At 36.6% G+C, this 23054-nt stretch overlaps 2 protein-coding genes across 7 annotated transcripts in view; one reads left to right on the forward strand and one right to left on the reverse strand.

Annotated features, from left to right (window-relative positions):
* The window catches only part of LOC139142158 (biotin--protein ligase-like), a 635662-nt gene that overhangs the window by 47859 nt on the left and 564749 nt on the right, over positions 1 to 23054 (reverse strand). The window lies entirely within an intron of this gene.
* LOC139142137 (lysine-specific histone demethylase 1A-like) lies at positions 157 to 22478 on the forward strand. Of its 6 annotated transcripts, none has more exons than XM_070711975.1 (17): positions 157 to 529; positions 3456 to 3630; positions 3977 to 4113; positions 5794 to 5872; positions 8148 to 8240; positions 8744 to 8850; positions 9016 to 9097; positions 9586 to 9680; positions 12762 to 12779; positions 15242 to 15384; positions 16021 to 16111; positions 16706 to 16840; positions 17407 to 17480; positions 17925 to 18169; positions 18802 to 18989; positions 19546 to 19788; positions 20544 to 22478. In XM_070711975.1, the coding sequence occupies exons 1-17, from the start codon at positions 296 to 298 to the stop codon at positions 20865 to 20867; spliced, it is 2463 nt and encodes an 820-aa protein (XP_070568076.1). In that variant the 5' UTR covers positions 157 to 295; the 3' UTR covers positions 20868 to 22478. The 6 variants fall into 6 exon arrangements, with proteins under 6 accessions (XP_070568076.1, XP_070568077.1, XP_070568078.1 ...); XM_070711976.1 differs by having other exon boundaries at positions 3456 to 3624; XM_070711977.1 differs by having other exon boundaries at positions 3456 to 3624; positions 3980 to 4113.

Here is a 23054-nt window from a genome sequence, read left to right on the forward strand (position 1 = left end):
TTCCAAGTCGTTTATTCACCCTTTGATGGAAATTGTGTGATATTTAGTCACTACGTATGAGATATTGCCAATTTACGGACAGTTATTTTTCGTTTTCGTCAAACTTCACATTCTGGGAAGGGAATGCGCAGTGTGATGCGCAGAAATCAACAGAAGTATTCTCTTTGTTGATGGGCTTCCCTCATCAGTGGAAACACCGGAGCCGTTAACTTCCGATTATATCCATCTTGCTACACAAATAATTTTCTTTGTGACCGTGCAGTGTGTGATTTATATGTAATATAACCTAGCTGGCATGGAAAGGAAAGAAAAAGACAACACAAGTTCTGCTAATTCAAGCGGAGATGAAGGTAGCCGAAAGCGAGAACGCGATCGTGGTGGTAGTCCCAAGGACAAAGGCAGAGAAGCGCCGATAAGCATGATGGCAGGTGTGCATAGGGAACGAGAACCCGTTCACAGTGATCTATCTAACGGTTCGAGTGCTAACGATCAGCCAGAAAGAAGGCACAGCAGAAGAAAAAGACCACGAGTAAGTTGACCTCGTTACATCTTGAAATACAAATCCACCCAAACATGCATCGTGAAGGTGTGTGTGTACGTGTTATGGATAGGACTCATTCCACAGTAAAGTGTACCAAAAGTGTGACATGGACCCAAAAATTGAAACATCAAATTTGGTAATGAAAGTGGTTTGGCTAGAAAGAAGTGTATGTCTACAATACAAAAAATGACATGAGAAGATAACTTGATGTTAAATTCCATCAGTAGAGTAGAATGTTTGACATACTGCCACAGCAGCATCTCACAGACGTAACGGGGACATATTTCCCACTTTAAGGCAGATATATTATTTTGATTTACTTCAACATAAATGCTTATCAAACAATTTTATAGAGATCCCCAGTCTCAGTTGTGTCATATAATTCACTCTCTGTCATAATTTTCTGCAAAGAAGAGAAAATGTGGAAATGTTGCTAACGCGTGTAACATGGAAATGTTGCTAACGCGTGTAACATACCCAGGCAATCTTGACAATCCAATTCAGAATGCATCTACAAATTCTGCAACAATTTTTTAACAGGGGGATTCAGTTAAGTTTCTTATCATTAACTAATTGATGTTTATAAATTTCTGTCATAATTACTTATGGAATTCTGGAAATACAGGTAATCTAACAGATGTAACATTTTGGACAAACAACCATTCACTGGCTGTCTTTTGCAGAAATTGTGGTCAACAATGGTAACACAGTAATATCATGAAGTATTACCTCAGGGTTATCCTAAAAAAGTGATAATCTTAGAACAGCTTGCTACATGAAGTATGAGAACCACAATTTCAAATTTGAGTTAACGCGTGTAACATTGTGGACGACAAACTTTTGTAAACTACTGGGAACCTACAAATTGAAATAATGAAAGTAGGGAATACCCCATGGAAAAAGATTTCTTTGAAAACTTTCTATGGTAAAGACATTTGGTAATGGAAAACCTTTATTTGCACTTCGAGGGGCTTTTCCAATATATTGCCAGAGTTGGACATCACCTGTTACATCTGTTAGATAAATTTTGGCAACATCTTTATGGCCCACCCATCAATGAATTTGGTCAATTGTTTGTGTAATTTATAATTACTAATGAACAGTTTGTATGACATATTTAAATTATTCTTAGGTGATTCCAGTAAGAAAAAATATGCATAGAGTTCATATGAGGGAAAAATTGTCACAAATTACAGTAAAATAATCAGCTAATTTCTTATGATAAAATGGCATTATTTATGAATCATCGACCTAAATTACACAGTTTTATTTTTTCTATCTGTGAAGGTGTTATGCTTGCTGAAAATAACTAAAAAATAACTGTATGCTGCAATTGGTGGATAAGCCAGCACCGAAAACAAAAAACATGACAAAAGTTGCGCTTTACTGTGGAATGACTCATAGTGTAATAATAGGGCGAGGTCATACAAACAGCACAAGCATGCATGGATGGTACAGGTTACGACCACCTTGTTATTATATGTTACAACCAACCGGACATCCCGTACCTATACTTTTGATATTATCCAATTAGTAATAAAAATGATACGGTATCTTATCAAAATATCAATGATAATGCAGAGCGATGAAGGATTATTATAAATGCTTGAATTGTTTTTTTAAACAAATAGAAAAATGTGTGAATAGTTGAGCCTAAGGTACAAAACGCCAGGTACAAAACATTTGCATAGCGCATGAATAGTACGGATGGCAGGACAGGTCACAGATGTGCGTAGTGTATTCCACCATAAACAGTATGATGGGTACTCCTCTACTGTCTGTGATTTTATCCTTACAGAATGTATAGTGTCATTGGCCTAGATGTGTTCCATTAGAGTACATAATTTGTATGGCTTCCTTCTGGGCTTCCTTCTGTGTTATTGGATTAAACCACACAAAGTCTGTATTCATTTCTTACCCTGTTTTAACATTATGTTTTAGAAAAGACTTTTCCCTGTGGATTTCCAACTTTAATATAAATTATAATGTAGTGATGATATATTCTCAGTGCTATCCAGATGGTTGTCTGGTTGCAATTTTTTACAAGAAGCCATACAAAAACTGATTACTAAATGATATTTGCACGGAGAAGCAGAATTTTAGTAGCATAGATAGTGGTCATATAAAGAAACAATGTTGTTTCAAAAGACTGGGAAAAAAGGTCATGTTCATTGTTTTGCATTAATTCATTAAATTACAGCATAAAATCTGATGATACTTCCTGGAAATATTTCAAGAGACTGCAGTATATATTTTGTAGATGCATACATTTCGACATATAGTACAGAGACAATTTTTAGGCTATATAGGTTGGCTTCCAACCAGATAATAAATTTATCGTTTGGTGAGATGCAAGTGTCAAGTTACATGCTATATGCATTTTATATCATGTATATGTACACTTAATGTTTGTCAAATATTTCAGCACTGTATATGTATCAGGCTTATTTCATAAATTGTGCAGAATTAACTTGTTTCATAAAATTAAGAACGTTTTATAGCTAAGTTACTGTGTGTTTGGATCATGAAGTTGAAAGGTAATTATTTCAGTATACTAAATGTAATCACCTTATTGTTTATCTAAAAGAAGGCATTATGGTAAACTGAATTTGTTACATGTGACAATGATAGATTGATATTTTTTCAACCATTACATTAAAGGGCATTAAATGCAATACTCATGCAAAATTAATTTGATCTATGATGTAGAAATTTTGATTTAGAGAACAGTGAACCGAGAACTAATATTTCTGTTGGTTAATTGAATGAATATTCACACAAAGCAATTCCACACATGCATCCAAGTGACTGTCAATAGGACATTGCTGGAGCCCTGTGCTAGACGTGTGTATTGTTAGTTTGAATGTGACATGACCCTGTAAAGTACTCCAATTTTCTTCTGCTTGTTCTTTAGGTTGAATACAAAGAGATGGATGACAAATTGGCAAATTTATCTGAAGATGAGTATTTCTCAGAAGAGGAGAAAATCGCTAAGCAACAGCCGGCAGCTCCAGCTACGCCTGGAGAACCACCGAAGCCAGTGGAAGAGGAAGAACCAGAGAGTGAACCTGAGGAACCATCAGGTTTGTTAGTTGAGTGAAATATCTTATCTCCAGTGTGTGGTGTTTAATGGTGCATCGGGTCCAATGTTGTGTGTTAGAAACATATTGATTTGCCCTGGATGGAGGAAAACTTTGAATGCAAAGCATACCAGTAAAATTGCAAATGGTAATGATGGAATTTTCATGAAATTATTCTCTTGATTTCCAGAAATAGTACGGAAGTTCTGGCAGAACAGATGCCGGAAATTTGATCACGGTTTGTCCTGATTTTGATATTACACAAACATGCCACTATTTTCCGCACATACTGTAAACAGACATAATAAATATAGTTGCTATATTTGGGAATTTTCGTATTCTTCCTCCATAAAAGTAGGTCTCGACGGAGCTGCCTTCTCTGCCCGACTTCCAGCAGATAAGATGACGTCACAGGAAGCTGCTTGCTTTCCAGACATCGTACAGAGCCCACCACAGACACAGAAACTTTTCCTGTATATCAGGAATAGATTGGTTAGTGCAGCATTTTTGAAATTCCACCAGAAAAATTACCTGCTGTTATGTTTATTACCATAATATGGGGATACCATGTTTGTATAGAAGATAAGAAATACCCTGCGTAGATTTTGTATTAAATTTTTCGTATATTTGTTACATTGCATAGATGTATGTGTGTATATGTATAAGTGTGTACCCAAACCCATTCTGTCTATTTATGTAATAATGCATCTATATACACACTACTATTTTATCTGTAACATTGGCAGTCCTCGACTGTATGTCAAAATTTTCTTTATTTGTTCACATTCCAAGGTTCTATCAAAGTCCGAAACTGATGAAAGCATTGCTGATCTCAACATGGTTTTCAAACTGTTCAGTGTGCAAATCAATTCTTGTTTTCTCCTCCATCCAACATACAAACATTTCTTAGCCTGAACTAGGAAGGTCACTTGAACATAAAACAGGGAAAAGCAGGTGGCAGATTTAGATAACTGTAAACCATAGCCTGTCTAGTGTTTAATTTATGATAACATCTGCCCTGCTTTTGTACGTCAGACTGACAATTTTTGAGGCCGGCCCTACAAGATAATAACAGCAAAAGGCAGATCAATTTTACAGCGTATGCAATGGTACTTTCATTCAAATCATTGCTACTTGTAGAAGTAAAGGATTATTGATAGTAATTGAAGATACCTTTTACAGAAAGAGGCAATGGAACAGAAGGGTTTATTTTGCAGCTCTTTGCTTGTGACACGGGTCAACAAATGAACCTTGACCCATAAGCAAATGAAGGGCATGATGAAACCCGCTCTTTGAATCAGTGGTTTATGGTCAAGGTCAATTTAAGTTAAGACATTGTACGTTATTCACTATTGTCCAATGGATCAATAGAGAGCTGGTGACTGAGAATCTGTGAATTCACTTTCAAAATCTAAATTTTAGCAGATGTTACGGGCAACAATATGGCTGAATGGAAGCCATACTCCAGGCGATTATGGCATGCTGGATATGGCTTATTCCACTGCAAAAAATTGCCAAAATGTGGGGATTTCCAACATTTTTTATAAAACAAAGAAAACTGAGAAGTTATGGTAATTTAATTCACACAATGACTTTGTCTGTATCCAAAGAATGACACAAAGATATATGTCTTTATACAGGACCTTCAGGTATAGTTGCAACAAGGATGACAATCTGACAGAAGCATAAGACTTCCTGTGGAATAGATGTGGTCTATGTTAGCCAATCATAACACTTCAAGTAGAATAGATGTGGTCTATGTTAGCCAATCATAACACTTCCAGTAGAATAGATGTGGTCTATGTTAGCCAATCATAACACTTCCAGTAGAATAGATGTGGTCTATGTTAGCCAATCATAACACTTCCAGTAGAATAGATGTGGTCTATGTTAGCCAATCATAACACTTCAGTAGAATAGATGTGGTCTATGTTAGCCAATCATAACACTTCAAGTAGAATAGATGTGGTCTATGTTAGCCAATCACAAGATCTGTTTCATGCTATCATAGATTATGCAAAACTTATGTAACAGTTGATATCGCTGGACTTATTCCCCAAGAGGCATGAACCTTCGACATCTGTTTGTTTGTTTATTTCACACTGACGAAAAAATGAACATTTTGTAAAAATATACATCTGAATATAATCTCTGCTTATTATTTGATTTCAGTTACAACTGTGGTATGAAAATCCCAAAGTACAGCTTACCTTTGAGAATGCTTTGCCTCAAATAGAAGCACCATATAACAGTAAGTAAGAGAACCCAAATTCAAATGGATTTCATGTTGTTGATGTATGTTTACTAATGATGTTATATTATTCAAAAAAGAAAATAGGTGAAAAGTTTTGCAATCCATGCTAGTCATGCTTTTGATTTTTAGCTCCGCTGTCAGCGACGCGGAGCTTATCAAATAGGTTGATTTTCCGTCGTCTCGTCCGTCGTCTGTCGTCGTCGTCCGTCGTCGTCGTCCGTCAACAATTGCCTTCTCCTCTGAAACTGCAAGTCCAATTGCTTTGAAATTTTATATGCAGTTCACTTGGGGTGACCACACTTAAGTTTGTTCAAATCGTGGTGAAATTTGCATATTTGTATTTTTGGGGCAATTTTTGGTGTTTTTGGTAAAAAAATCTTCTTCTCTGAAACCGCTTGTCCGATTGCTTTGAAATTTGATATGCAGTTTACTTAGAGTGACTTCAGTCAGATTTGTTCAAATTGTGGTGAAATTTGCATATTTGTATTTTTAAGGCAATTTTTGTCATTTTTGGTAAAAAATCTTTAAAAATCTTCTTCTTCAAAACTACCAGTCAGATAGCTTTGATATTTGGTACATATGTCCCTAGGGATGATCTATTTCAGATTTGTTCAAATTGTGCAGAAATATGCAAATTTGCATTTTTAAGGCAATTTTGCCATTTTTGGTCAAAAAATGTATTTCTCAAAAAGTACTGGTCTAATAGTTTTGAAATTTGGTATACACGTTTCTATAGATGAACTGAGTAATATATATTGAATTTCTGATGAAATCTGAAATTTTGTATTTTTGGGGCAATTTTCGCCATTTTTGGTCAAAAACTGTGTATTTCCAAAACTATTTATCTGATAGCTTTGAAATTTGGTAACAGGTTCCTACAGATAAACTACATGATATTTATTGAAATTGTGATGAAATCTGCAATTTTGTATTTTTGGGGCAATTTTTGCCATTTTTGGTCAAAAAATGTGTATTTCCAAAACTACTCATCTGATAGCTTTGCAATTTGGTATACAGGTTTTTACAGATCACCTAATGACATTTGTTGAAATTATGATGAAATCTGCAATTTTGTAATTTTGGGGCAATTTTTGCCATTTTTGGTCAAAACGTGTATTTCCAAAACTACTCATCCAATAGCTTTGAAATTTGGTATACAGGTTTCTATAGATGAACTAAATGATATTTATTAAAAAATAATGATGAAATCTGCAATTTTGAATTTTGGGGGCAATTCCATTTTTGATCAAAAAATGTGTTTCTCAAAAAAAGTACTGGTCTAACAGCTTTGAAATTTGGTATTCAGGTTTCTATAGATGAAGTTATGAACTAAATTTGATCTCTTGAAATTAGATGAAATCTGCAATTTCATTTTTTGGGGCAATTGTTGCCATTTTTGGTCAGAAAATTTTATTCTCAAAAAGCTACTCATCAGATAGCTTTGGTTGACATGTTCTTAGGGATGATCCGATGTGATATATTCAAAGTATGATGAAATCTTCAATTGTGTATTTTTGCAGCTTATTTTAGCCACTTTTTCTGGCCTCTGCATTGAGCTATCAAAGATTTCCACCTTCCTAATCAACATGTGTAAAAATACTAATTCTCTACATAAACACAGCGGAGCTATATCGGCCGCTAGGTCGCTTGTTTGTAAATGTCAGTTCCAGTTTCACAAAGCTCGGGTGCCATGTTGACGAAGATTCATAGAGTTGAGCTTGTTTGTCATCAAGAATCAAAACTTGTGAGAGTAATCGCTTTCTTACCAAATGACTTGGCCAGGCCTACCTCTCCATTCTCCATTCTTACCATTTGTAAAGTCAAACTATTATGAGGAAAGAGGGGTATTAAGGAAGTATGCGTGCTCCTTGACTTAAACTTTTGCTCAAACTTTCCTCAAGGAATCTTTCAATCATTCTTTCAGTCTTTCAAAATAAAGAATAATAATCGAGGTCACCGAGTAAATTACCGAAGATTTACTGATATTTGAATTTCAAAATGGCCGCCATCTATGTTTTAAATCTATGAAGAAAAATAAAATTTTTGAATTTCGAAAAACTAAGTTCTTACACCGAGAGCTTCAAAGTGAGCCCCCACAAATGGTAGATCAGAAAAGAATTGGAAGAGTTTGAGACCCTGAATATCTGTCCCCGAGGCGCATTCTACCTTAAAATGCTTGAATACTCGATGTAAGAATTTAACATCAGCAATGAGTACCTATCCTCTGATGTTTTCCTCTGATGAAACGAATTGTTTATTGCCATCTGTACAGGTGATGGACCTCTGGTGATGCGTATCCATGCATATCTTGAAAGGCATGGCTATATCAACTTTGGGATCTACAAGAGACTGAAACCACTGCCAGGTTTGTGAAAATTTACATATTATGCAAAGTGAAGTATATTCCATATAGTGGTGTAAATCAGTGGTTTAGGTAAGACTAGGTAGAGTAGGTAAATGCCCAGGGAAATTCCGTGACATTTGTATTGGCCCTTCACATAATTACTCAGGGAAACCAAAAGAAACCACAACAAATTGACTGACCATCCTTTACAAAAACACTGAGATAAGTACAGTATTGTATTTTCCATTTGTTGCTTGAAAGCGCATGGTAGTGCAACTTGAAAAGTGTCTTTTTCTTGCATGCTACAAATGTTTTGTAAAACTGATCTAGGTATTTCTAGTGGCGGAATGAATGCTGTTATAACTGAGAATTTCGTTAGTAATACATGTAAATTTTTATAAAAACTCAAACCTTGGCAATAGTATATCTGTTGATGGTATTTTTACCCACCTACAGAGTTGGGGATTCATAATGTAAATCGGACATCCACTCTCATGCTGTTTGCTTTCATTTTACATCCACAGTTAAAAAATTTGGCAAAGTGATGGTTTTGGGAGCTGGTATAGCAGGTCTGGCTGCAGCAAGACAGCTACAGGCATTTGGCATGGATGTCACAGTGCTGGAAGCTAGAGTAAGTAGCCATGGTTCCTTGTACAGACCATACAGTCTGACAGTTTCTCTCGTTTTAGAGGGATAATTTCCTTTATACTGATATTGATGTTTGTTCATTAAAGGTACAGATCTATACCCTTGTGCGTAAGACAGATTTTCTTACTTGTATTATTTCTCATTGCAGGACCGTGTAGGGGGCAGGGTGGCAACATTTCGCAAAAACACCTATGTAGCAGACCTAGGAGCAATGGTTGTCACCGGACTAGGTAAGTTTTGAAATATTATGTCCTTTTTCTGCTTTTACACAAGCAGCAGTATAACAGTGTACAGTAAAACTTTGATCATCTGAATATACTGGGAATATCTGTTATCATGGCGAATTGTATCTTAACCTGCCCACCCCCAATTCCTTGTAAACAGGCCCTCAATCACCATTGATATCAATGTGTTTGGGCCAAATTATGGTGGTGAAAAGGTTACAATGTTGAAGAATCAGTGTGATCTAAAAGTTTAATCTTACAATGGTTCTACGCTGGAATAAAAAGGTGTGATGTGTTCTGCAAACTCAGTACGCCCAAAAAATCATGTGATGTCGGTACAAACAAACCCATGTGTACAAACGTGTATGGAAAAACATATTTCTATGTATGTTTGCACATGTAGGTATGTTTGTGCCGTGGTCCATTCGAATTCCAGGTTTAACCTATTCTGCCACTCTATACCTCTGACATTCCTCCTCATCTGCCCATCATAGGTGGCAACCCTCTGACCATCATCAGCAAGCAGGTCAACATGGAACTGAGCAAGATCAAACAGAAATGTCCGCTGTACGAGAGCAATGGATCCACGGTAAGGCCATGTGTTGAATGTCCGTAGCAAATAGTGTGCTGTATCCTCCTGGCAATGTGTATTGTGACAGCAAAGAACTTGCAACAGGGGGATACAGTTCTTGCTGTGTTACCCCTTATCCTGAACTTTGAAGTTCATGATGACTGGATGAAATCACTGATCTTTCAGATCTAACGAGCACTGAGTTATGCATTTTTTGTATAAATGCATATTTTATGCATATAGGTACTGTGCCATCACTGCATGGTAAAGTCCAGTACAATTATGTTTGGTATGACAACTAGTCTGAATGAAAATTTGCTGTAGGTTTTCGGGATTCTCTTGATTCATGGTCACATAAGAATAAAATATATGTCAGGCTAATCTGAGATGTGCTTCCAGTAATTAAAGAATTCTGAGTCCAAAAAGGCTGTTGTTCCTGATTGCCTTCTTGAAAATATGACTTGCATACCTTGTGCTCATGTGGTTTGATGATTGGTGGTGTCATACCTGCTTCAGGTTCAGATTCCACTTTTCAGATCTTTGAATCCTCATTGCTCTGAGGAATCAACTTGCATCCCTCTGCTGCCAACGTAGATTGACATGTTCGTTTTCCTCTTTGAAGTGTATTCTGAAAGTTAAAAATGTTGTCAATGATTGTCATGGCGTATAATCCTTGTTTTCACTTTTGTTTTTATTCTGTATTGTTGAAGTTATATACTATACTGTGCGTTTACTTCAAATGTGTTACTTGTATATATTTACATTTTTCAGCTTATTTCCTGTATTCAAGTACATGTTTTGACTATTCAGCAGTGTTCACAAAATGACCCTTTGAAGTCTCCGCTAAACACATGTAGTCAAACCATCTATAGGTAACAGAATTGTGAAATTTTGATGCCGTGCTTAACAGTCAAAGTGAGTGTTGGTGAAATACAGCATCCACAAAATAAACGCCAGAAAAATCTGTCAGATGAGAGTAGTATAGAATCTAATTAGGTGATAATGTTTCAAGTGTTATGCTTTTATGAAAACTAAGTTTTAGAAGTATATAGGAAAAATTGTGACAATCTTTTTTTTTCATGAAAATGAATCGTTATCTTCCTCTAAGACAAAGAAGGAAAGCCATTCTAGAATCAAAATGTTGACAAAATTTAGGTGTGGTAGTTTGTTTCTCCGAGGTGAAAATTCGCAAGGTGACCCTCATTTTTCTTCATGATCTTGAAAAGGATGTATTCAGTGCATCTATGAGCAAAGGATCAGTTACAAATATCAGAGATAAACCAAAATGTGCCATTTCGAACGTAATCATAAATGTGTTGTGTTTAAGGGCCAGTAACTCTTCCTTTTGACTTCTTCTGGGTTACTGTTTTTATTGTCAACCGTACAATACTGATATACGAAATAAAAATTATGAATAAAGTTCTCAAAAGTTAAGAGTTACTAGCCCTTCACTTCTGCAATAACAGTAATCAAAAACATGTTAACACAAAATAACCATGTATTTATGTAAACTCCTTGTAGATTTATTGTCAGGTATAACAAAATTTTTCCAGTCCCATGCCTCCAGTAATTTAAGTTTTATTTAATTTTGTTTTTTAGAATAAATAAAGACACTCATTTCGTTAAACTGTTTTAGTAACCCTTGCTAGTACACATAATGATTTTTTTTGTCAAATCTAAAGTTTTTAATATTACTTTATGAAACATAATAAATGATTTAAAATCATGTTTTGAGTGTAAAAATGATACCTTTTTATTTGATGTTGTCTGTCCAAAACTAAACAAGCAACAACACTGTCTTCTAAGCTATGAATGTTATTTCATGTACAAAATTACATGTCCATGGCTTTTACTCTGTGAATTCAGTATATGTAGTGTCATTTATAAATTTTAAATAACAGTGTTCTTTACGCAGGGTATGGGCTATCCAGCCATTCCATGTAGAACTAGCAACTACCAGTACCTGAGAAAATTTTTGACCAACTTTGCCAACATTCAAATTTTTCAAGATTCACTATGTTTTATCAAGTGCTTTGCAGTGCTGGGAAAATTGAATTTTCAATCTTTTTTTCTCCTCAGTCGTTATTCAAGTTGATAATTCATCTTGTTAATGCCCATGGATAGTCTAAATTTAGTATTTGATTTGAACCTGAATTTCATCTTCTTGGAGATGTCAACGATTCTGAAGAGATATTTGATTAAACTTAATACAGTGGAAATATGATCTATCAATGGTATTCCATTGATCCTGTACCGGTATATCAAAATTATTCCTAGAGTTTAATCATAGTGGATAAAAAGGATTGTGTATTTTGTACCTTGTGTTATAACTCTGGCATCCATTTGGAAGACAAAATTTCTCAATGGTTTTGATATCTCAGCATTCATAATTTTTTGCTTAGTTTTCAGTATGATGCAACTGTTGATTGGAATTATCCAGTTCTAAAAGTGTTTCCATTCATTAGACCATAAACATACTCGCTGTGTGGACAGTAAAAAAAATAGCATGGAAATCAACATAAAATGTAGGAAACTGACTTTCCAGCTTGAAAAAATTTTGAAACATCAGTTTTTAGTATCACTTTATGCTTGTAATTCTATAGGTAAAGCAGATGACTTTTTTATTTGACCACCTGTCATATCAGAAATAGCAACTGTCAAATTAAACAAGAGACACATCCATTTTTATCAACAACAATGACCAGCAGAAAATTCAACAAAGGATTTTCGATCCATTTAAAGATGATACAAAGGCATTTCCATATAGCCATGTTAAAAACCATCAAACACATATTTTTCCCACTCACACAATCACTTGCCTTAACTATTCCCACGTTTTGCTGTAGGTGTAACCCCCCTGAGTAAAGAACACGGAAAAAGTTCAAAAACTCTACCAATGCAGCTAACACCAGGTCTTAGTTGCTTGTTTAGTTGCCCCACAATAGTCACAATCCACACCGTATCGTGTTTTTATTTATTTCCAATGCCTAACATTCTGTAATCAGATGACTGTGTTGTTGATTGTATTTCATATTACTCCTGTTATCTGCTGTTACACTCACCTAATGCCTGTTTCTGGCTGTCGGACAACCACTGAAGAACGGCCTAAGTGTTCTAGTACGTATTTCACTTTATACTGTAGACATTTTCTCACCACATGTAGCCTGACAAACTTTCAGTGTATCATATTTCTCTCCCCTCCCCATTATCACTTGTCAAGCTACCTGTTACAGCTCACACTAACAACATTTTCATTTTTTGTAAACTTCATTTCAAAAAAAAATACTGTCACCTTGCTTATCCAAGGCTATATGTCTTTAAAATGTTAACATGCCTCTCACAAGTTGTAAAGTCTAGCTTTAAGCACTTGATGACGAAGTGTACAGTAACTTCAGGATTGTAAGGTCTATGATATCTGTACACTTTGACTCTTGCAGGCTCCTTTAAACTCCCATCCTGTCCACCCCTCTCTGGCTGTATACTGGTCCATCCAAACAATTGGATAAGGCCAAAGTACAGGGCTAAGAGGGTTATCAGACAATCGTGCGTCGCTCAGCGCAAGCACTCTGGAGGAATAAAAAAGCATGCAAAAACAGGAGCCCTGCAAAATGATATGGTTCCTTCAAACCCATGGTCAGTCATCATGCTCGCCGCTGAACCAGCCGTGTAGTTTTGAACTTTGACCATGATTCCATATTTCCAATCTTGTCCACTCTGCTTTGCCGTTATGTGATCATTGTGCAGCCAATCAAAATCTTCCAATGTGAAGAATGTTGTAGAATCATTACTGTACAGTAAATTCCATTGTCTTACCGTCATACTGTGGAAAATATGCTTTAAGATGCCCATGGTTTGTCTGCAAAATGATGGATAGGTACTTTAAATGCGTTTTGCCGGTAGACAAGGATTTATAACACTTTATCAAGTAACTCTTTACTGATGCCATCATATTGAAAAAGTTTGTTTCTAAGTTTCAACAACTGGTACCATTGTATAGCATAATGATCCATGTAGTGCTGTGCGTATGTGTCAAAAGCCATCCGTAGCAATTGAAATGTTGCCCTGATGGTGAATTTCAGCAATAGTAAAGGCATCGTTTTGATGTACTATCACGCCATTAAAGCTGAAAAGGAATATTGCTCTGACAAAACAGCATTGATGCTTAAGAACTTTTTCTCATCATAAATGAACTTTACCCCAAGTTTTTCGCTAGATAAATGACCACAAATGTCATATTCAGACTGTATTTTTGTGCCAGACATATCACAAGGTATTCCGTGGATATTGTTGACCAGATAACAATTAGTTTCTCTTTAAAGATGGCATGTTATCAAGTCATGCATACTCACTCCTCTGTTTAAAAAATTCTCCCCATACCATAAGATAACCATGTTTGTGAAAATACTCGCACAAGCTGTGTGTATAGAAATGCAAAGAAAAAACCAGTTCCTGTAGTACTTTGTATGGTACTTCGAAAAGCTGCTAGCTTGCTAAATGCGGCAATACAAGGCAACATTTGTCTTCGTTTGAATCTGTATGGTACAGTCACACTCTAGTTTTAAGAAAGAATTTGTTTCAGTTTGGCATGTGAGAGGTAATTACAGGACAGTAAGATTTTCCTGAGCTCTGCGGTCATATTTGCTTATAAGATGTTGAGTGTCACAACTAGCGCTGTACAAAGCTGCCACTATTTTGCTATCTGAACTTTGAACTGAAAGTCTAAGAACTCTTGAAAATCATCAAAAGTTTGACAGGGACAGATGACTTCATTATGAACCATCGAGCGCTTTTTTCATTGTGATCTCCTCAATGCGAATGACTAATAAAAGATAAAATATGTCTGTTACATAGTCTAGTATCATGCCATTGGAAATCAAAGGGGTATATGGGAATATTGACACCGTGTAAGATTTAATGTGTGATGTAAGATTCAGAAATGTTTTTCTCTGTGTTATGTGTGGCTCATATCTCACTCCTAGCAACCACTCCTAGCAACCACTCAACCTATGCAAGCCTCTACAAACACAAAAAGAAGCTATGCTGTTTTATTAAGATCTCCATAGCTCAGTTTAGGTCTGAAGAGCTGCAGAGTGGCTGGGTAGCAAACGTATCCTCTGGTGATGGGCCTAGATGTGTGTTTCACGCACTTCACTGTAGATGTGTCCTGTGGCAGTGCTGTCGTACACCTACTGTTTGTATTTGATCCCTCCCACCTTTTCAAATAATTATTGTAACCATCAAAGCTGTTATAATCATGCTTATTTTTGTTAATATCCCGTCATGAGAGGGGCTTGAAATAAGCTTTTCTGTGGCTCCGATCATCTCATCATGCTTAGCGTAAAGCTCCCTTTTTTGAATATGCAGCAAAGCTTAAATGGGGAAAAAAATTACAGAAAATTTCCAGTCCAAAATATGCACCATTTATCTCTGTTTGAGATATATGAAGCTGTGTAGTGGCCAAGTACATGACTCATTTTCTACAATCTATGTACCCACATACCATCACAGCAGACTGTAAAAATCTACAGCAGAATCTGACTGAGCTACACACCTAACAGACAAGCGGCATTGTATTCCAGGTACCCAAGGAAAAAGATGAAATGGTAGAGAGAGAATTCAACCGCCTGTTAGAGGCCACTTCCTACCTCTCACATCAAATGGATTTCAATTACATGCAGACAAAACCAGTGTCTCTTGGTCAGGCCCTTGAACTTGTGATCAAGTAAGTGAACGGCTACAATTCAGTGATATCATTTACATATTTCACGAACATTTTACTCTACGTGTAATGCTACCATTGCGTATGCTCTGCTGGCAATACATGAACACAAATTTATGCGAATAGTGAATGGTGTTAAGCCAATGAATGCCATTGGTTGATAATGATGATTTGCATGTTTAGGCAATGCTCATTAATACACCTGCATAAATAAAATATTTATTTCGGAAATTTACAGTTTTTCAATTTGTGGGGATATGAAAGTTTAGGCTGTTGTCAGTGTATTATCTCAACTAATGGTGATTAATGCCCAATCACAGGCATTTATACTTGTCATTTGTAAGATTAAAGATATATTTTGACCCATTCAAGAGAAATGGCAGCATATTCGCATACTGACTTGAAAAGCTCGGAAACTGATTTTCAAATAAGGGTGCTCGGAAGGTTTAACTGTTCTAGTTACAACTGTTTGGAAAGCATTATTGTAACACATTACAGATAGAAAAGACAAAGTGTAAATATATGGTTGTACAGGCACAGCAAGACTACATTGTTATTTATCCCAAGTTTCAGTTCGGCTCTCCTCAACTTGCTCATGTAGGACTTGTACTTTAAAAAACTGTTCTCAATTTCCAACAGACTTCAAGAAAAGCAGGTGAAAGAGCAGAAATGTCGACATGTGAGAACTATAATTGAATTGCAAGAGAAAATGAAAACTACACAAAATAAGGTCAGTTTTTCTGCAGGGAAGGTTATCAGGTGCATTTTGAATTTTTCAGTGTGACTAGAATGTTTATACTGAATGACAAACAGCATTCAAATGAACAAACCCAAGTTCTTTCTATTAAATGTTTAGGGATATACATACTACCTGTAGTACGGTATATCTAGTTGCTGAAATGTTCTATGATGACAGTGTCTGTGCGGATGATTAATTGGTTAATGCTTCCCATGTCTATGTGTTTACAAAACATGTCCTGTTTTATGTGAAATAAAAGCATCAGATTAATGTTGTGAAAATGTTTGCCATTGACCCTATCACTGTATTTCTATTCAGTTTTGATTTGGATTTGCTGTAGAAAGGAAAAAATAATACAATGTAGCAACATTTTATGTATTGTAAGTCTAATTGATACAATGTAGCAATGTGCCACACACATTGTAAGTCTAACTTGATACAATGTAGTAACACATAGTGTATTGTAAGGCTGGTAAGTCTAACTTGATACAATGTAACAGCAAGTGATGTAATGGAGTCTAATTTGATACAGTGTAGCAACATGTGATGTATGGTAAGTCTAACTTGATACATTACTGACCACAGTTGATAGGTTTGAAAGACAGCATTTTGATGTTGAACAAGCAGCATAAAGAAGCCAGCGAAATAAAAGCACCCAGGGACATCACAGCAGAGTTTGTAGTGAAGAGTAAACAAAGAGACCTCCAACAAGCGATCAAGGTATGTCTGCATATTTTTCTGCCGCCAATTCCCTGAATCACAATATACCATTAAAGCAATGTTGTTAACAAGGAGATTTGCACTTACATCAGCCAAAATGGTGATGCCAAGTCTAGCAATACCCCAGTACCCCTGCCAGACAGTATCACTTCATCATTTGCCAAGTCAGTAAAATGCAAACTTTAGCCAAAACCACACATATTTCACCCATGTACAGCTTTAGTGCATAAAAACAGTGCCTATGTTTTCAGGAACCTTCAATTGTTCAAGTTTTTCATATAATGCAACATACAGAACATGTTTTCACTAATTTGACCAACTTGACCATATGGTAATTATGAACTTTGCAATATAAGCGATACTGATGGCATACTTGTACTCACAGTGACTGTCACATCACAACTCCTGATGCATTTACATTGTTTTATTCTGAAATGTGCCCGTAGCAATACATCTTGATTGACCTTATCATACTGAACAAGTCTTATGAATGCCTCTTCATGCATGTGAAAGGAGGTCCAATGTGTGGTAGAAAGGTACATTATTTAATTTCATACCATCCTCAGGACTATGAAGAACTTAAAGAAAAACTAAAAGAATTTGAAGGAAAAGTTGCTGAGTTGGAATCCAACCCACCCAGGTATGTATCATGTGGATGCTTGGTGAAGCATTATTGATATCAACTAGGTAAGATTGTGGTAGTGCTGTGACATTGATATAGGTGCTGCCCATTACTCTCTTATAAGGTATGTGATTGGTCCATTTCTTCATGCTTCATTGTGGGACCAATTTGCATGATCCATTAACCAATTGTGTTATATCTGCTACAGAGCTGCTGGTCAGCTCTTGAGATTCGCTTTGATGAAACCAGGTAATTTTGAATCAAATAGGTGGTTTTGTAAAATATCAATCAATATCTGTTACTTGGGGCATTTTTAATGATTTTGTCAAACAATAATGTTAGAAACACAGATTCTGTGTTAGAGACTGGACACAAGATTAACATTCTGTATTATCAATATTGTTTGTTTTCCCTACGAAGAACACATCTCATAACCAGTCTGCTCCTTGAATTTCTCTCCAGCGATGTCTATTTATCATCGAGGGACAGGCAGATTTTAGATTGGCATTTTGCCAACTTGGAGTTTGCCAACGCCACACCCCTGTCAACGCTATCACTGAAGCACTGGGACCAGGATGACGATTTTGAATTCTCAGGACATCACTTAACAGTACGCAATGGTTACTCCTGTGTTCCTGTGGCATTGTCAGAAGGCCTCGATATCAAACTCTACACTGCCGTCCGACAGATTAGGTACAGCCACTCAGGTAAGCAGGTTAATTCCTTCTTACAAGGTGACAGTGTTATAGTCTATAAAATTGCTACTCTTTCTTAAGAAGCCATTGTGTACAAAATGTCAGTCAGTGTGTGAGCCATTGAAATTTATGGTACATTCTGAAGGGACGCAATGCCCCCATGAGAATCATTATGGAAGGGATTAAGCGTCATTGCAGATAACATCGAATTTGGTGTTCACTTGTTTGTTCAGTGTACTTGTATTCACGTAATCAACATTTTAAACTTCAAGGTGCATCAAAAAATGTATCTCATAATCTGCTAAAGTCTGTTTTGACAGGATGAACTGGTATGTATAGTTGGTGATAGTAGAAACAATAAATGCGCTGTCAATGTTGTGCTTTGAAGATTAGCATTATGATACATACAGTGAGACTTTTCTCAAAGTTCATGTATGTATGCCAACTGCCTCATCCCCACCCTTGCATTGCAAAATTTTGGCAGGGCGCTATTGTTTTCAGTGGCAGAGAGGGATTCTATAGGGGGAGGATGAAAGGGTTATGACTATGCAGTTTAAAATGTTTAATACATAGAGTATGCAGAATAGAGACAGGGTTTTTGAAAGTATTGTAGGTTAATCATTGGCTGATGTGTCATGTTGCAGGTGTTGAGGTTGTCACATCCAACACCAAGTCACAGGGTGGAAATTACACCTACAAAGCAGACGCTGTCCTTGTCACACTGCCACTCGGAGTGTTAAAACAGTCACCACCTGCCGTCACTTTTGTACCACCGTTGCCTGACTGGAAAATGGCTGCAGTACAGAGATTAGGGTTTGGCAATCTCAACAAGGTAAGAGTAGTGTCTTTCAAGCAATTTACACATTTGTGTTTGTGTGTGGATGTGTGTGTGTGTTCGTGTGAGTGTGTGTGTGTGTCTGTCTGTCTGTCTGTGTGTGTCTGCCTGTCTCTCTGCATCTCAGAGTGTGTACATATACTTGTAAAGTTTTAATGAGTGTGTGTATGGTAGATCAGTTGTGATGTTTGAAAAAAGAAGTTGATCATTTCTGTTCGTGGTAATTCATGTTCACTGAATCTTTGCAGGAAAGTCTCCTTTACCTAGGTGCATCAGTCAAATACATCTATTTTGAACATTAATCATTGCAAACAATAGTTTAATCATTGCCCATTAGCAAATTCTTTTCTGTTACTCTATTTGTTGTCGGTCATCTCTGTAAGAAATTTAAATTACAGTCAGGCCATGTGACAGCACGTTGTGAATTTAGAAAGTCGCGTTCTCTTAACCTGCCCAACCCCCCATTTCTGTAAAGAGTCACCATTGATAACTTGAGTTCAGGGCCAAACCATTGCAGTGAAAAGGTTAAATTGTGTATTTTCCATCTCTGCAGGTTGTTCTCTGCTTCGACAGAATATTCTGGGATCAAACAGTCAACTTATTCGGTCACGTCGGGAGCACAACAGCCAGTCGTGGAGAGTTGTTTCTGTTTTGGAATCTGTACCGGGCGCCAGTACTCATAGCTCTGGTGGCAGGGGAGGCTGCCCAGATCATGGAAAATGTCAGCGATGATGTCATCGTTGGGAGGACTTTAGCCGTTCTGAAGGGCATCTTTGGCAACAATGCTGTTCCCCAGGTAATGTCATGACCTCTTGTACCTAAGTCTAGTATAGTTTTAGTTTCAGTACATGTGATTCGACATGCAATTCCAAGAGCAGTCGCTTAATCTATAAAAATGTCTGTTGCCTGAAACACAATGGATCAGTGTTCACTCATGCAAAAGCGATGAATGAATGGTGTTTACTGTATACTTATCCAGAGATACATGTAGTGAGTCACTAGCAATGGGGAAGAGCCATGTACCTTGGATTGTGCACTATATATGAAAAAATAAAAGCGCTGATGCAAATGACATCAGTTTTCTTTCGTTAATATGCAAAAATAGACATTTGTCTGCATTTTCTGCAAGAACAATGAAATGAAACCTGCTACTAGTGTAAAATGGATACTAAATGTCACACTAATTCATAACTCAGCCTACAAGCTGCAACAACAGCCATCCATGCAACAATAAAATTTGTCTGAATTTTTGTCTGATGTTGCACACATACAGCAGCTATATTTAGTAACAAACCTGAAATGGCAATCAGCGCTATTGTGACAGTAATCAAATACTCAACGTATGCAATCTCTCAGAAGTAACATTTGATAAAGTCTTGTAGTGTGTTAGACAGATAGCAGCCATTATACAGATGGGAAAGTTACTGCAGAAAGTGTGTACTGATAGTTGCAATCAAGATTCAGTGTTACACGTGGCATCATCTGAAATACTAATTATTGATATCAAGTGTCCGTTACACCTAATGTATTGTGTACAATATTGTATTACAGCCCAAGGAAACTGTGGTGACAAGATGGAGAGCAGATCCGTGGTCACGGGGGTCCTACTCCTATGTTGCAGCAGGGTCTTCAGGCAACGACTATGACTTGCTGGCGATACCAGTCACCCCGGCACCGGTTGTCCCAGGTGCAATACCCCAACAGAACAATCTTCCCCGAGTGTTCTTCGCTGGCGAGCACACCATCAGAAACTACCCAGCCACTGTCCACGGAGCGTTACTCAGCGGTCTTCGAGAAGCGGGGAGAATAGCTGATCAGTTCCTTGGGCCGCCGTATGCCGTTCCCAGACAGACACCCCCTGTAGCCCACCAGTAATAGTACACAACACCTTGAATCCATCAGCCTGAACTGTTTGATCTGTGACCCTTTGCTAAGAAATATCTGTATGAAAATCAAATAGACCACTACTTCACTCTCATCAACCCTTTCCAGGTCAAGGTCAGTTCATCGAAAGTCTGCATCACTATGACTGTGACAAAGAACTCTGTAATATACACATCTATCACTATCAGATCCAGTCAGAAAAAAGTCACCATGTTTCTGTAATCTTTTGAAGGCAAGTCAGTGAATACCGAGTTTATACATGATTATAGGAGTCAACAAATGCTTTATACGTTTATGGGATTTGTTATGTTTTCTTGGTATTAACCAACTTGACCTAATAGTGACAGATTATTCTGGCAGGAAAAAAGATCAAAGCATGCAAGGAAATTCTGTTTTCCTCATCTTTACTTACACTTCCGTGTAATTCTGGCTGCGACACTTAAAGGCAAAAAAATATATATAATAGCTTTTTAGCATTCACATCTCAGATGTTCTGCCGGGTGTAAATGTTGGAGTTTACATGTCAGTTTTTTTAAAATATTTATATGTTTATCATTGATGAGTAGATGGACAAGCCTTCATCCTTTGTTAAGAGTAAGAACCATTTCTAAGAACCATTTTTTGTAGAAAAATCTGACAACAACATAAAATGCACATTGAAGAATACAGAGCCTTTTTAATGGGAGTGAGACCAAATGTGGCCAATTTTCCAACATGAGACGTTTCCTTTTTGGAAGAGCAAGTTTATGATCATTCTGAACATCCCTGTAAAGTTGTCCATGTTGTCTAACCTCTGCCATCCCTGTGCTGTCTAGTTTGTTCCATTGTCAAGTTTTCCATCTTTCCATAAGATATTGTGAAGTTATGCAAGTTTTCATTGTCAAGCAAGCTGTGGCCAGTTCACTTCTTTTTCAAAAAAAATGAATCCCAACAAAGCCCCATGGCTTTTATATGTAAAATAATCTTTAAGTTATTTTTTTGAGGTCAAAGTAATTATGAACAAAGTTAATGTGGCTTGTATGTTTACCCATGATTGTTTTTGTATAGGAGCAACTTTTGTTGTAAGAAATAAAAAAACTAGAGCAGAAAATGGAAAAAGAAAGAAAAATGTAGCATGCAGCATGAGTTCATCTCCTCCTGTGAGCAGAAAATAACATTCATATCCAAGACATCTCTTTCCTCTTGTTTCTGTCTGGCTATGAAAAGTTAAAGGTACTTGAGTAGCGCCCTCTACTGTCCACCTACAGTATGACAACAACGTTTCAGTAGGTGGTAAGTCTTGAGCATGACAACACAAGTGACCACAAGAATGTGTACTTTTAGGGTTTGACAAGTGCACTACCTTTGTAGCATAGCCAGCTATGTTGTGCATATTAAATTATCCTTGTGTAGATCAAACCTATTTGGGTATTCCCTGTATTTTTTTATGTAAAATATCTAGATTTTTTGTCTGTTGATTTCTTGTGGCAGTGTCCCAAAGAAGAGGGTACGGTACTGAAGGAAAACTTAAGTCTCTCATTTCTTAACTTTACATGCCATCTGTCGATGTTTACTTCTAAATAAAATATTTTGCAACAGAAATGGTTACTCTGTAAGTTTAAACCTGTGAACATTGTGTATGTCTATGTGTGTTTGTGCATGTGTGATAGTTTTTACCCTTTGAGCGCTGTTATTTTCTCCCGCCAAAATTTTAGTGCAAAATTTTACAAATTTTTATGAATTTTTCTGTAATTTTTTGATAATTTTTGACCATATGGACATCACATTTCATTTGCTACAGTTTTTTCTCAAAATTTTGGCAAAAATCTGAGAAAACTGACTGGGGTTTCTTTTATAAAGGGGACAAAAATAGACTGGCGCTGAAAGGGTTAATGCAGTGAAACTTTCTGGATTGCTTAATGTTTCAAGGTGATGTTTCCTAGTATAGTTATAATCAGATATATAGTTATTATAAAATTTACAGAAGAAGTAGTGGATACATCCATCACATAACAGTACACTTCAGAAAAGTACATTGAGCAGGTACAAATAATTAAATACCACAAGACTTCATTTCAGCCGATCTGCTAGGGAGGCCTCACTGTATTTGTAATATATTTTGTCCAGTCGTCTCTCAGTTTACATAGGCATTCAATAATATAATTTCACTGATGAAGAAAACTGATGAAAATTCATGAT

Source organism: Ptychodera flava, chromosome 10 (genome assembly GCF_041260155.1).
Source record: "Ptychodera flava strain L36383 chromosome 10, AS_Pfla_20210202, whole genome shotgun sequence".
Classification (NCBI taxonomy): domain Eukaryota; kingdom Metazoa; phylum Hemichordata; class Enteropneusta; family Ptychoderidae; genus Ptychodera; species Ptychodera flava.

Coding starts and splice junctions, on each gene's coding strand:
- LOC139142137 (XM_070711975.1), top strand. CDS start 296: ATGGAAAGGAAAGAAAAAGACAACACAAGTTCTGCTAATTCAAGCGGA. Junction 4,114..5,793: donor TGTATATCAGGAATAGATTG/GTTAGTGCAGCA, acceptor ATTTGATTTCAG/TTACAACTGTGGTATGAAAA. Junction 16,841..17,406: donor ACCTCCAACAAGCGATCAAG/GTATGTCTGCAT, acceptor TACCATCCTCAG/GACTATGAAGAACTTAAAGA.